The 15,681-nt window shown below is 36.0% G+C and overlaps 1 protein-coding gene across 1 annotated transcript in view; it reads right to left on the bottom strand.

Moving 5' to 3' along the window:
* EYS (eyes shut homolog) overlaps positions 1-15,681 on the bottom strand; it is a 706,806-nt gene that overhangs the window by 50,064 nt on the left and 641,061 nt on the right. Inside the window, exon 40 of the mRNA XM_015621104.2 lies at positions 4,009-4,181. Within this exon, the coding sequence (XP_015476590.1) occupies positions 4,009-4,181 (173 nt within the window). The remainder of the gene's footprint in view (positions 1-4,008; positions 4,182-15,681) is intronic.

Genomic DNA, 15,681 nt, shown 5'->3' with positions numbered 1-15,681 from the left:
TCTTATATATCAAAATCTCTTGCACTCAGATATTTCAAACACACTGATCTTATATTTTACACTGTATCGATCTCCTGTACAGATCAGGAAAGGCTTCCATTCTGTGCTTAGATAGAAGTGTAAACAAGGAAAAAAAAATAAAAAAAATAAAGGCTGGTGACAGAGATAGTAGAAATTTAACAACTCTAATCTACTCTGTGATACTAAACACTGGTGGAGATTTATAGATTGCAAAAAACAAAATGAAAGCAACTTTTTATTAATTTAAATGAGAAAGGAAATTTATCAAACTAAGGGCTTGAATGCTGGCTGGTTTAACACAAATCTACTGAAAAACCAGAGCTCAATAACTGGACTCAGTTCAAATTATATGGATCCCTTTATCTGCAGCTTAAAGAAGCAAAGCTTCTTGGGGGAATTAGTTGATCTGCCCATGTAGACATAGTCTTTTTTCCAAAGTGTTGCGTATTGATAGTGTTCTCCTCTCCAGCCCACCCTCCAGCCAAGCTGGAAGCCACAGAGGCATTTAACTCTGAAAATCAAGTCCCACTCCTATCCCAGGAGCCACCAGCCCATCTCAGGTCCATCTCTACAATCCCAGAGGGGCACAGAGCACAACAGCAGACAGGACCCAAATTAAGGATTCAGAGGAAGGAACACCCTGTCCAGACCCCTCCCAGGGCTGTCAGGATACCTTCACCCTGGTGTCAAGGTATGAGACACCCTGTGATGAGTCAACACTGGATCACCTTTTGGACAGAGGGGTGTAACTGCCATAGGGTATGGGACATGTTATGGGATGTAGGTGAAGAGCACTTTGGAATAGCACAGGATTTATGGGTGTCTAAAAGAGGAAATTAGGTGATTAGGGGAGGAATAAGTGTGAAAAATAGAGGGATACAGAGACAAAAAGGGCCAGCCACATGTAAATAGATCAGAAGGCTTTTCTGGCCATGTCCTCCACCTGATCAACGTGGCCTGTACTCTCTTCTGTTTTGTATTATCATCCCCTCTCCCCTTGGCCCATTATGCCGTGGCTGTGTAGGTTCTTGACAGACATTTCAATGTATAATGGTCAACTTGCAGTCAAAATACCGTGGTCATCTAGTGATAAGAGCAAGAAAAAGGTGTAGTGAGAGGTAATGCATCTTGTTATGTATATTTGGAAAAATGGACATGCTTTTGGAAGTTTTATTGATGTTTGAAATGAGCTTAGCATAACAAATAAACTCAGAGACATTGTTACCAGCCTGCTTAGACTGTAGTATGCTCCATCTTATTCAGAAATGTAAGAAAAGTCCTTGCTAGTCCCAGACCTTATCTATTGTTCCACATTTATATAGGTTTGTCTAACAGAAGTTACTATCTGTCCTTACATTTTTGCCTCATTTGTCATATTTACAATAATCCTATAATTTTTCTTCATTTTTTGACTGTCATGCATTTCACCTAAAAGATGTATTTTTAACTTCTCATGTAAAGCAACTTACTTGGTTTTTCTTTAGTTTCATTTTTCTATTTTTTTTCTTTTTCATTTAATAGTGGCGATAGTTTTATTATAGCTTTTCCTTGCATACATTGCTGTTCTTAGTATGACTTCCAGACCTTAACAGATGGCAACTAGAGCTCTGATGTGGGGAAGATCTGTATCTGTGGGCTCATTTATGGTTCTGTCCACATCTTTATTTATCCTTACTTTGTCTTTTGCAAACAATCTCTACTGGTAGGAGCAGCCAAGCTGGCATGAAGCTGCAATTCTATTTGGTACATTAGTCATATTCCTTTTATCAAATAATCACTGTGACATCTCACTTGTTCTGTGTTGATGAAGAACAACTATTATTTGATAAACGTTTTGATAAACAGCTTTTCTTCAGTGTTTCAGACAGAAAGTAGCAAGCATTAGGTTATAATTTGAATAGTAGAGACAATATTATTGTCTATCATTCATTTAAAATGTGTGCTTCTATGCCTTAATTTTTATGGACCATTTCTTTCTATTAAATTTATTATCTGGGATACACATTTTGTCATACTAAACAATTAATTTTGCCTTCTGCTTCTAAAATAATTTAAATTGTTCTAACATTTTAATTAGGCAATCTATCATCATCTTCAAATATCTCCCAAAAGTATGGTTTTGATGCTGCTAGGGCTATCCATAAGGATACATCCAGCCTCTACTGCATCATGGCTCTCTTTCTCCCTCCTTTGTTTTAGAAAATGTGATAAAGGGACCTCTTGCAACTCATTTTAAGACTCCTGTCTGTGTTCAGTTTATTTTTTTTCCTTCTAAATTTTTAAGATACAGTTCAATGAAACAATTTTTCATATTTCAATAATGGTTTCTTATGTTGTCAGCCAATTACCATAGATTTATAATCTATCCTTCAAAGCTAAGTGTTCTTTCCTGTTTTGCTTGCTTATAGTGATGATCCAGACAGTTTTCCCTTTCCACTCGTCAAAATTAATTCTTTCTGTGCTTTCAAAGACTCCAGTTTTGTAGCCCAATCAAATTAATGAATTTCTGTACTTTCTCTCAATTTAGGCTCTCAATTTTTATGTAGTCTCTCAAATTAGTCTCTTAATTTAGACAATTAAATACAGAGTTGCAGAATTGTTCATTGAACAGCTTCAAGGGAAAAAAACCCCATTAGATGATACTCAGTGTTGACAGATGTAAATTGGGGTAGATTTCAGAAACAGTCCTAGCCTTCAATACAGAATAGTGGGCTCTGACCCCACCATCAGCTTTCAAAGGAAAAGGGGTTGGAAATTTTAATAAGCACTTTCATGAATATGTCAGTGCACTAATAAAAGAAAACAGAATGGAAGAACTGGTTAAGTACGGGCAGAGAGTAAAGCAGAAAAATGTCAAACGTCACTGTATAAAGCAGTGGCATTATCACACCTTGAATATAGTATCTTGAATCAGCTCTGGAGCCTCATTTTAAAGAGGGTGCAGTGGAATTGAGAAAGAACAAAGAAATGCAGCTTGGATGAGTAGAGATGCAGCAAATGAAGTACCAGTGTATTGCTGCTGTAAACTAATAAAGGTTACCAGGAAATCATCATACATATTTCATATACTCACCTCTTCTGTTTGCTATCAAGTATCATAGTGAGATGAGAAAAGATAAGACATAAATGTTCATCTTCTGAAAATTTTGGAAATAAATTTTTTAAATATGACTTAAATATATATATAATAGGACAAAAAACAGCCTGATAATTGCTTAATATTTATTTGAAAAGGCACTTCATGTGCACCACTAAATAAGCTCAGAACCAGTGATTATTATCTATATGTAGGTTTTTCAGTTGTTACTTCTTGCTGCATTCACTGTTAAGAGAAAGAATACCTTGGATGTTCACACAAAGGAATTTCTGACCTAGAACAATCATTATAATCAATGCTCAAGGAATAAAAGTCCTTCATCTGACAATGTTACTCAAAGTGACCTATTTCCTTTGTTTTATTATTTTCACTTCATCCTGCCTCCTGTTTCACAGCAAAGCACTTAGCAAATTTTAAATTGTCCTTCTCTTTGACCTGAAAAATAATCAAATTATGGTACATGGTGGTATTTTTACAATCCAGAAAGTATCTGCTTTAATATGTAAAATGTACAAAGTAATGCTTCTCTAAGCAGAGGAAAAATCAAACTACAGGAGAAATCAATTTCTCCAAAGGAGCTCTCACTTGAATCTCTCAGTTTTTCTCCAAGTGATTTATTAAAACATCAGATGCCACCTGGTATTTCCCAGCTTCTCTGAGTAAACTCTCCCTCTGTCTACCTTTCTCTGGCTGGAACTTTTATGAAACTACACATGGGAAGGCTGATCAACTTAGCCATTCTTTGCCTGTGATTAGATTTTGGGCTATGTTTTTAGGGGGGGAGGTGGAGACTGTCAGTGTTTTACCTTCAAACATTTTGACATGTTTCTTACCACAGCTTCTATGAATGATAGAAACTACAACAAATGCATGAAGAAAATGTTTCTTACCATCGCTGCAGACAATGCCAGACCTTCCATATGGACACAAGCAAACAACATCTTGCCTGGACTTTGGAAAACACGTAGCACCGTTTCCACACGGATTTTCATCACAAGTTGCAAACTGGCAGAGTTTTCCAGTGTAGAGTTTAGGGCATTCACAATACCAATTTTCTTCATCACTGACAAATTTAAATTAAAAAAAAAAAAAACAAACAAGAAAGTCTAAGTGCCAAAATGAACTCAAAACTAGCATAATAACACTTAGAGAAAATCTGTGGCATCTCCCTTATGGTTGTAATAGGTCTCTTTGTTTTTAGTAGTGTTCCTGGCATTAGACATGCCAGAATGCCTTATTGGTGACTTGAGATGACAGTTTATTTTGGGTTTAATTTGATATTTTAATTTTTTCTTTCTTTTGCTGGTGAGATATGTGACTTTTCCAATGTCTCAGTAGTTGTTTGTGCTGCTGCTTTCATAGCATAGTCAAAATTACTGCTGCAGAAAAACAGGTTTTCTATTATGTCTGACAAAATGAAAATATGTGAGAACAAAAAATGAAAGTTACTAGCTTATTTTGCAAATGGAAACATCATTTGTATATTCAGATACCACATACAGCTTGTATGTATACAGTAGGACGCAAAAAATCCTGAAATATGAACACTTGCAGTATTGACTATATTGAACCTGAAACAGAACAAACAGGTAATATCTCTGCTATCATATAATTTATGTTCTTAGTAACAGAAAGAATATTAGAATAGGCAAGGATAAAAATAAGTTGCAATCAGTCCTGAGGGCTAACAAAACCGACGTTAAGAAATGTACATATCCTGGTTGTGCCAATTTTTTTAATAGCATTCAAAGCAATGATAGGAAAACCAAAAACAGATAGGAAAACCAAAGAGTGCAAGATGTTCCCATCTATCACATATTATAAATACAATTTCACAAAAGGTCTTATTTGATTTTCCCCTTATATTATGGCTATAAATAGATGACAGCTAGATAAGTCAGTTCATGTGATGGCTCAGTATTCATGTACATCCTCAGTATTGAAGAGAAACATGTCTGCCTTTTACTCAAAAAGGTCACACATACCCCTGGGTATGAATGCAGAAGACATGGTGCATGTTGTATCAAATCACACTTGTTGTGGTTTTTCTAATAATAGCATAATCATTAGGATGAGCACTGATAAAATTTCAGATTTCAAATATGATTTCTGAAAATTCATTATCTGCTCATAGTATCCATGCAATCGGGTTAAAGAAAACAATCTGGAGCTGAAAGACCACCTGTATTTTTTAAAAGAGGGAAATAAGCAAGTCTTGTGACAGTCCTTGCTCATAGCAGTTGATTAGTGTGTTCCTAAACTGACCACCCATGGAGCTGGGGAGTGAGGATCTCAGCTTGAGCGTCTGCCAAAATGAATCTCATGAATAATGCCTCCAGACACCTTTGCAAAAGAAAATTGCTATCAGCTGCAATAATAAATTTCTGTGTGTAGCCTATTCTATTTATAGATCTGCTGCAGACAGCAGGAGAGGAATCTAAATGAGCTGCTGGATTGCTTTCATTTGTGCAGTGTTGAGAATCCTCCTTTCAGAGGTTTGAATATCAATGTTATACAGTTCAGCTAATCAAAAAAAAATTAATAAAATGAATTATTCCTGGAAATCTACAATTGTTGGTGATGGTTTTTAGTTCTCAAATGTATTTCAGTTTGTTTATGGAAGAAAAGGTAGATCATTGCGGCTGACTGCCATAAGACAGACTTTAGTCCTCACCTTTAAATAAAAATAATTCATACATTCTTTCAATGACCTCTATATGCCAACATTGGCCATTCCTTTTTGTAGTCTTTTGCTATTGTGGAGAAGATTAAAAATAGCAGATTTCATAACAAATTTCTAGCAGTTTATGGTTAACAGAATGACCAATGTAATGACATTTCACTGTTGGTACTGTAACATTCTAATAACAAAGAAGAGTAATGCCTGATAAGGCAAGGAAAACAGTTTTTAAAAAGTTCTACAAAATATTATCAAACTTGAAAATGTAACAGCTAACCACAGAGAAAGAAAATGATCACGTCCATTTCACAAGAATTAGTATACAAAGCTCCAATCTTTCAAAGCACACTCTAACTGTACTAGGTTAAGAGAAGGACAAGGTCTTCCATATTCTACTGGATTAATCTCAAATGCAAGAAACACATAATGCTCAAATGACCAAGAACTTCTCCCAGGTAGGTTTCACAATTTCATGGTGGCTTGCTACCCTTTATAAATGCAATAAGCAAATGAAAGGGGGCAGAAAATCAGAACAGTGATATCTTTTGCCTGTGCTGTACACCTGTGAATGACTCCAATTAAAACATATTACATAGAGGACAATTACATACATGAACTGAAGAAAGTGAAAAATAAGGAAAATACCAGAATTTTGAAGCTGCAGAACAAGAAATAAATTTGGAGTGTTTTGCTGAAATGTGTTATATGACCATATTAGTGTTTGAGTTCAGATCCAGAGCATGCTTCTGCAGAAAATCTCCTGGCTGTCCTCTGCTGAAATGCATTTTTCCACATTGTGTCTCTAGAGCATATGAACTGAATTCCTTTCTGAGGAACCTGCACCAGAAGACTGTCTCACACCTCAGGTTGCTTCAGCTGTATGGACTCAGCATTCAGACCCAGACCAGGTCTAGTCTGTGTCAAAGCTTCTTGAAACATGAATAATGAGGTCCTCAGAACTAATTGCTGTGACCTGCAAATATATACCTATTGAACTACTTAACCTACTAATATGGACGCAATTTTATAAGCCATCAAAAGAAAATCATGCAGCCATGGTATACATTACATACCAAAAAAACCTCCAGATTTTATACTATTATATTTTGAGAACTGAAAAACTCCAGGAGGAAACAGAGAGAAAAAAAAAAAAACAACAAACAACCCTAACTATTCAGAATCATATGAAGGAAGAAAGACACAAGCAGTTAGAGAAAATGGGAGAAAAGACAGAAATAATATAGAAAAGGAGTGAGACAAGACTATTTCTAGAGCACCATCACCTCATGTCTCCAAACTTACAAGGAAAAAAGGTGTAGGGAAAATGAACTTTTCCCTGACATTCTTACAATCCTCTGAAATGGTAAGGGACATATTTTGTATTACTATTTCCCATGTTAAAATATTCCTTTGATCTTTGGTTTAGATATTATGTCGGAAAGTCACCAAGTAATATTTGTATGGTATGACACAATATTGGTAATTCAGTAATACAATTTCTCTTCTTGAATCAATGTTACATCAGTGACCTGATTTAATGAAATCTATAAGATTGACAGCTTTGGGATGCCAATACAGATTGTGGTAACTCATTTATTTTGAATATTGCACAATACAGAGGAGACTGGATTGTAATACATTATTAATCCAGTCACAGCTGTATTTAACCAGCTTTTAAAACCCTTCCTTTGACTTAAATAAATTCTGTTTTTGAAAGAAAACACTTTACATAGTGTCACAGACATCATCTGTACTCTACTGACACAGCGTTGTGTTTTCCCAAAGCAGAGTATAATTTTCTATATTCCTGTGCTTTTTCCATCTCTAAAGTGGGAGTACAAAGGAAGCACTATACATGCCCTCTCTGTACTTTTATGCAAGAGGCCTCCTCTGGAAGGAAACACACTCAACACCCTTTAATCATGATGTTTAAGATCCCTTCCAACACAAAGCATTCTATGATTCTATGGTTCCATGGTTGCACTGTGTGTCATAATGGGTTCAATATTTAATGACATACGTTCTTTTAGTGCCCTTATTATATTATCTGTAACAAAGCTATAGAAGTTGGAGGGATCAGCTCCTTCAGCCAATAAGTAGTAGATGTAATTCAATTTATTTTCAAGTTCTTAATATTATGTTTTCCTAGCACTCTTCTGTTTTAAATTACTGGAAAATGAAAGGACTATCATACTTTTTCAGTTTAAGCTTTAAGTTGAATTATGCTTCATGCAAAGATTCATTAAATTTCTTTCCAGAAAACACCAGCATAATGTAAAGGCAATTACAGTTCATTTGAAAGCTTTGTGTAATAGACAAATTCACAGAAACTCACTGCAGCCAGAAGGATAATCTTATCTCATCAATAATCTTAAAAGTATCAAAGGACAATATATAAATGAGGCGTTTCTTCCTTGTGCACAGTAGGTGCTTTTCAGTATATAATATATCTGCCAATCTTTCCTTCTATTATACAGCTCCCCAGATCAATTCAGCTTTCATGCTGCTTTAGTTCTTTTCACTCAGGTTTCCTCAATTATGGTATCTTGTCTAGCTCTGAATGCTTTTGTTATCTTTACTGTTTTGAATAATTTTTTGCCCTGTCTGGAAGCATTATTCTGCAAGTTCTATCAGTTCACTTTAATTTGCTTTTCCTTTCACTGAAAGCATTGTTGTATTTGGTTTGTGTGATCAGGTTTTGGTGGTGGTGGGGACCTACAGAGGTGGTTTCTGTGGGAAGCTGCCAGAAGCTTCCCCCATGTCCGATAGTGCCGATGCCCGTGGCTGTGAGATGGACCTGCCACCGGCCAAGGCCAAGTCCATCAGCAGTGTTTGCAAAGCCTCTGGGATAATGTAGTTAAGAAGTAGAAAAAATTGCCCTGGCAGCAGCTCATGATGGAGCAGGATCCTGGAAGGACCACAGCCCTGTGGAGTGAGGAGCCATGCTGAAGCAGGTTTGTTGGCAGGACTTATGGCCCTGTGCCTTGGGACACATGCTGGAGCAGTTCCTGAAGTACTGCAGCCCATGGGTTGAAGAAGTCCATGAAGGACTGTTTCCTGTAAGAGGAAACTCACATTGGAACAGGAGAAGAGTGAGGAGCCCTCCCTTTGAGGAGGAAGGAGCAGCAGAGACTTGTGATGAAATGACTGCAATACACATCCCCCACTCCCCTGCGCCACTGTGGGGGTGGAGGTATTCTCAGGAATGAAGCTGAGGCCAGGAAGAAGAAAGGGGTGAAGGGAAGGTGATTTAAGATTGGGTTTTATTTCTCTTTACCCTACCCTGATTAGATTGGTAATAAATTATATTTTTTCCCAGGTTAAGCATGTTTTGCCCATGACAGCCTTACCCATGAGCCTTTCATTATATCTTCTCTCCCTTGTTCAGCTGAGGAGGAGAGAACAACTCTGGTGGGCACCTGGTGCCCAGCCAGGCTCAACACACCAAGTTTCTACACGGCTTTTCTTTATATAAAGGCTCTCTTTAAACCAAGACCAAATCACCTGTGCATTAAGTTGATTTAGAAAACGATAGGGAAAATGTTTTGAGATTGGTTAGGTACACTCATAAAGGAACTATTTGGCTTAGAATTTTCTTTGGGGCAGATTTAGAGTTATATTGGTTCTATTGCAGACTAAATAGGCCCTCACTTTTCAATTATGCTTCTGAATTATTCCATTTAGATTAAAATATTGGAGTGGAAAGGTTACAATCCCACTTCAAAAGGAGAACATGAAGGACAAGAAAGTTCCAACACCTTGCTTGCCTCTTGACAACATAGGAGAAAAAGACTGTTGTGTATAAACTGATTCAACTCTAGCTGAAAATTAATCTGTAGGACCCAAATAAAGCTTTATCCATCCCAATCAGACAGCAAAGAGCATCTGCTCTAGCCTATCATGATGCATATGAGTTTCCTTGACCAAGAATACACTCTTTAAACAATACTTCGACAGTAGAAATTTTCCTGGAGTTTGATTTAGCTGTGATTTAGGAAGGAGAGAATTTGATTTATGGAAATAATGGAGGAAGAGAAACTCTTGTTTGTTGGCAGATTATCTATTTCAGATCTTCAAAAATACTATTATTTTCAGAAGTTCAGGATGGTTTTAATTTATTTTGCAATGTACTAATTGAACTTACAGTACTAACTTTTCAGGATCATGGAGCCTATTCTGGGATCTTTTATAAGCATTCTTTACACTCCATTTTCCACTCACTTGGCTAAAATGCAGGATTCCATAATCATCACATGAAGGATGCATATCCATTAAAATGTATGATGCATAAAAGGTTTTGCCTGGTACCATGTCAGTTATGACCATTCCTGTCACAAGAGGATGCACAGCTGTGGTATCAAGCACTTCTAGACGTGTAACACTTAATGACAGATGGTTAAGGATCCCTCAGAAAAAGTACAGTAAGTAAGGGTTGGTAAAAGCAATCTATCTGGGCAGGAATCCATTCCCTGGACATATCTAGGAAGACAAATAATGATCTGTCAGGCTGGTTCCAGTGCAAGGGCTATAATTAGCTTTGACTTTAGTCCTTTCCCCAATCTTGGTCTTTTCAGTTAAATCTACATTTTGTACTTCTTTGTGTTGTCTGTAAAAAATAGTCAATAGATGTTGACATATGTTAAATGTATTTATAAAAATGATTTTTTTTGAAGTTGAAAGGCTATGATTTTGATAATAAAAAAATTAGCATTATGTGAAACATGTCCAGAGAAGGATATAAATGTGTTCAGCAGCATAAGGAATGAAGGCAGATCTCCACATCTTACTGAAATTGTATGCAGCCTAAATTCCATTTGTCCTTCAAAAATCTACCATAATTCCTTATGACAGAAATTTCCAATTGCTCCCAGCAGTCCCTAGGGCTCTAAACAGCCTTTGTTTCAATATCTCTACTACTTGCTGTAGGACTTGGAAGTACCATACCCAAAGCAGTGACATTGAACACTGCTCTGCACCATACTGCTTGTTGAACTGCTTTCATTAAACTTGCATTGTATTCTATTACTAATTTCTATTAGAAATTTAAAACAATCTTTAAGCACAAGAACATTAATTACTTCAGTTTTAGGCAGATTTATAGGTTGCAGAACTACACGGCAGTATTTTCCAAGAATTCAGCCTCATTACAGAGAAGCTGCACTTTGCTAGAGTAATCATGAGGAGGCAGGTAACAAAATTACAGAGCAAAATCTTCAACAGTTTGTAAAATAGCAGCATTTACTTTAAATACACAACATAATAACTTTGAACTACAATGGCTATATTCTAAATCCAGAACTGTCTGATATGGAAAGAGGAAAAAAATAAAGTGCAAATCCAGGTGGTTATTATACTTTTCTCTCCATATCAGTTTCTTACTAATTCATTTTCCTGTTTCTAAAAGAGGCTTTTTATTTGGGTTATTTATTTATTATTTTGAACTCCCATAGATGCAAACTATTCCATTCTGAATTCAACTTACAGGAAGAAGCTTCCCTACCCAATTCTTGATGGTGTTGTCACTAGTTGTACCGATATGCCACTCTAACAATCAGAGGCTCAGCACCTCTTTCATGTCTATTTAGCACCTGATACCTTTCCTGTTTTAAAAATGTTCTGAATCACAAGGGGTTGATCATCATTACTTTCTTTTAAGCCTGGGCTATTTACAAGGCTGGAAGACACAAATCTCTTTAGAGATCACATTAAAGAGTAAGTTAAGCTTTGAATTTGCAGGGCATCATCACCTTCCTATGGTGATTTTCCCTGTTCAACTAATTTCTTATAATTTCCTGGTAATTCAAATCTAGAGCTTTCTCTTCAATCCTAGATACCTCCTCATGTCCTAGTTTCAACTCAGTCTCTGAGATTTCTGTTTCTAGCTCAACAAAATTGAGATAATTTTACTACATGCACCTAACAGAGTGTAATATTTACAGATAAGGATTTATGTTTATAAACATATAAAATGAATTTTAAACTATGAATGAAAATAGCAATCACTAAAGGCTCCATGAAAAGTTGAAAACATCACAAGTGACCAGGTAAACCACAGCTGCTTTGAACTGACATTCACCATTCACTTTGGCTATTCCTTTTTCTAGCTATCCTAAGAATGCCACAAGAGAGAAATTCTGAAGGAACGAACTTCATGGAGGAAAACCTGAATAGAATCTCTCTTTGTTGGTTCATCTTTCCACATTAAATCTTCAACTTATTTTTCTCAGTGATTGCCAAAAGAACCTTTGTACATTGCTTGTTCATTTCTTAATGAAAACACAAAATTGGGTGCACAGGCATGTGCTCTGCTTTTCCTCTGAACATCTAACAGAGCCATGAGGTGGACAACTTAGAAAGAGCAAGTCCCTGTGGATAATGCTTTTCCATGGCAGGGAATAACTATGAGTCATACTTTCACAATATTTTAGCCTTAATGAGAAAGTTGTAAGTCTCCACTTTGCCTGTATATCTTGCAAATAGTTTCTAATACTTGAATTCTATTACTTGTCTACCCATGGGCCTTGGGAGCATTTTGGGTTTTTTTTTTACCTGACTCCTTAAGTTAAGAAAGAATAATAATAATAAAAAAATGATGATGATGATGATGATGATAATAGTAAAAATATTCCTGCTCACAAATGCTTCAAAGCAGGAAGCATTTGCAGAGTAGCATCTGTGTTTGCACAGTGGCAAGTGAAATGTAACCCCTTGTTTCTTCTGACTGTGCATCACAGAAAATATGTTAAATATACTAATGTATATTAAAAAATGTACTTGTATTATGTCATGGTAGTTTACATACTAAAAATGGACCACCAATCTAATCAGTAAAAACAGTGCTGCAGAACCCTGCCCAGACTTTAACACATTTTTTGAAAGACTATTCAAGATAAAAGTCATTTGTCAGCAGAAAATATTTTTCAACCTCTTTTTTTTGATCTCAAATGAAATGAATAACTATCTATATAGTTATTAATATATATATATAGCATATCAGACTATAGCCTCTAAAACATCAAATCCTAAGAATGTTGTAGGCTGAGTTAATTTCTATTAACACTTGTATCTAGACCTTATTATATCATGAAGCTTGAGGTGATATATGAATAACACAAGCAATTGTATTTGCCATATATTCTACAGATTTATTGCTTACAAAATCGGTTAGCCAAAATTCCTTGGATGGTGCAAACTAGGTAATGTAAGTTTCCTTACCAATGACCAAGGTGATTTCTTTGCCTCAGAAGGTAATTTGAATCTCTGTGCCTTTTCAATCTGTAGTTTCTTTGACTGTCCAGAGCTTTAACTCTAACAGAGATAAATCCTAGAGATTTAAATAAGACTCTGGGAATTTCCCAAATAGCTTTTTACAGCTAGCACATAATCAGTTACACGATGTGACTGATTGGTAGGTCATGTTTGAAGAGCACTGGTTTTCAGGAATCACCAGTACTCATACTGGTACATAAAGTCTAGAGCTAAATCTTATCTCAGCCCAAAAGAGGTGTTTCATCACTTGACACGTATCTAAATACACTAAGCATGGAATGCGTGATGCTAAATTCCAGAGGGGGGGGAAAAATCTAAGCACCCTAGACCTTTGTGTTTCTTAGAACAAGACAAGTAAAAATTGGCCTCCATCAGGCACTGCAACCTGTGCTGAGTGTAGTATAAAGACTTCCCACAAAAACAAAATAGCATTTTTCTTTAGTTCCAAAAAAACCATCTCTTAAAGCTTCTGGGTGTTTATGCTCTGTCTGTCTCTCTTATCTCTTTGAGATTCACTTTCTTCCCCATGCAGTTCAGATATTTTCTTCTGCTGTTGGGAACAAAAGAGAGAAAGAAAGCCTCAACACTGTTTTCTAGTTCATCCTTTCTCTGGAGTATCACCAGCTCTCAGAAGGAGCAAGAAATTCCTGCATCATAGGATTTTTGTTTAAAATTTAACTGAAGTGTGGGAGATCAAGGAAAACTTCATAGATTCTATTTGTCCACGGCTCTAAACAAATTTTTTACAATTAATGCAATCTAAGGTATTTCTTTAAATGACATCAAAAGTAGGTAAATAAAAAAATTAAAAACAAAAAGCAGCTAGAAAAGTAAGGGTGTATGAAGGACAAAACCTTGACCTCTCTGTCACATTTCCTCCTACTAAAATGAAAGGTAATGTATAGGAGAGTGTACAAAGATTTTATGGATAGTAATTGCTTAAGCTTGCACAACTAATTGAACATGGGAAGGACGAAGAAGCACTGAGTATTAGAACTACTGAAAATGTTGTCTGGAGTGAAAAGTTAGCAATCACTGTGTGCTTTCAATTTTGTTACAATATGCTCTTTATCAATAGCTTGAGTTGTTCTGTCTTGAAGGTTGACCTTCTACTTCGATTGCTGCCTCAGCTCTGAATTTCACACATTCCTGGATGATGGCTATGACTTATGAAGGATATAAAATGCCCTAAAAACTGTAAAATCAAATACTATAAAACTGAGTGTTGGCATTTTTCAAGTGTTCAAGAGCTGTTACAGTTGTCCCATTGCTGAGAATTAGCACAGTTGGTGACACACCCAGAGAAACTGTTCCAAAGTGCAGCAAAAGTCTGATTTGCAGCTGATCTTTATAAATGGTACAAAAAGCCATTTGTGTATCATTTTCTCAAACAAACCAATCTTTAAGTGCTATGAGATTAGTCTCTCTCTAGCTTGTACTCAAGAGGTCAGATGAGTCAGGTCATCTGACTTATTTGCAGCAAAAGCTAAATCATTGTCTTGAAAAAGTAAATTACATGAGAATATACAATAGAGGGAAACAGTTGCATCATGACCTCTTTAGCAATACAGTTACTTGCTTCTAGATTCCCTTCAGAGAAACAACTCAGTTTTTCTTGCTATCATGATGCTGACCCATTTCTTTACATTATGTAGAAGAATAAGAGGAAGCTATTCTGTCAGTCTGGCTCTTCTGGCCATCCAACCCTGTAGATTTTGGGGAATGAAAATAAGCAGTTCTTTTAAATAAGACAGTTGAAATGATAAATGAATAACTAAAATAATCTAAATTAAGATTAGAAAAGCATTTGTAATAATCTGCATTTAACCATAGAGGATTTTAGAGTAGTTTTGTCAATAAAGCAGACAAAATATTTCATGTTGTTTTCTGGATATAGAGTATCTATAACTAAAATTTAGAAAGGCAGTGCCTGTCACAATATTAACTTTTGAAGGTAAATGAGTTTCTTTTCAGCTTCTGAACACCTTTTATTTTCCAATGAGCATCAGTATGATGTCTGTCCATGTAAAATGAAAGTACTGGAGCAATTGCTAGTAACAATCTGATATTACACTCATTCTAATGTCTGAATATTTTACAGATACTGCTCTTCACTGCTGGGTGGAGTGAGTGGGTCTTCAATCTCTAATACATGCTGTACTCTTCTGACAAAAACACTTCTGACTCAGTACCAAGGATGGTGATTTGAAAAGTGTATCCATATTTTTGCCATAAAGTTTCAATGTGTCTGTGTCTGCACAGCAGAATGAAGAGATCATGGAAGTGTAATTAGACATATTTGACTTTATTTTAATTAGCACTGCTACCACCTGCACTGAACACGATGGGTTGTTTCATTCTGACTGCTAATTCTTCAAGGAAAACAATGTTTTTTTTTCAGTTTACCAGCAGGTATTGATATTACTACTCATTCTATCTTCATGAAAGCTACCTTAGTTGTGTCTTTTCTGCAACCATTATCTCTTTATTTTGCTTTATAAGGATGCCCACTATGTATCCATAGAAACAAGCACAGAATGAACTGTGATACCTTGTGGTCACGTTTGTTTTGAAGTTACCACATAAAGGAAGTAAAAGTGCCAGAAAGAAAGAA

Source organism: Parus major, chromosome 3, assembly GCF_001522545.3.
Source record: "Parus major isolate Abel chromosome 3, Parus_major1.1, whole genome shotgun sequence".
NCBI classification, from domain to species: Eukaryota; Metazoa; Chordata; class Aves; order Passeriformes; family Paridae; genus Parus; species Parus major.
Note: the sequence above shows the minus strand (reverse complement) of the source record. Positions and strands in the feature narration are given on the sequence as shown.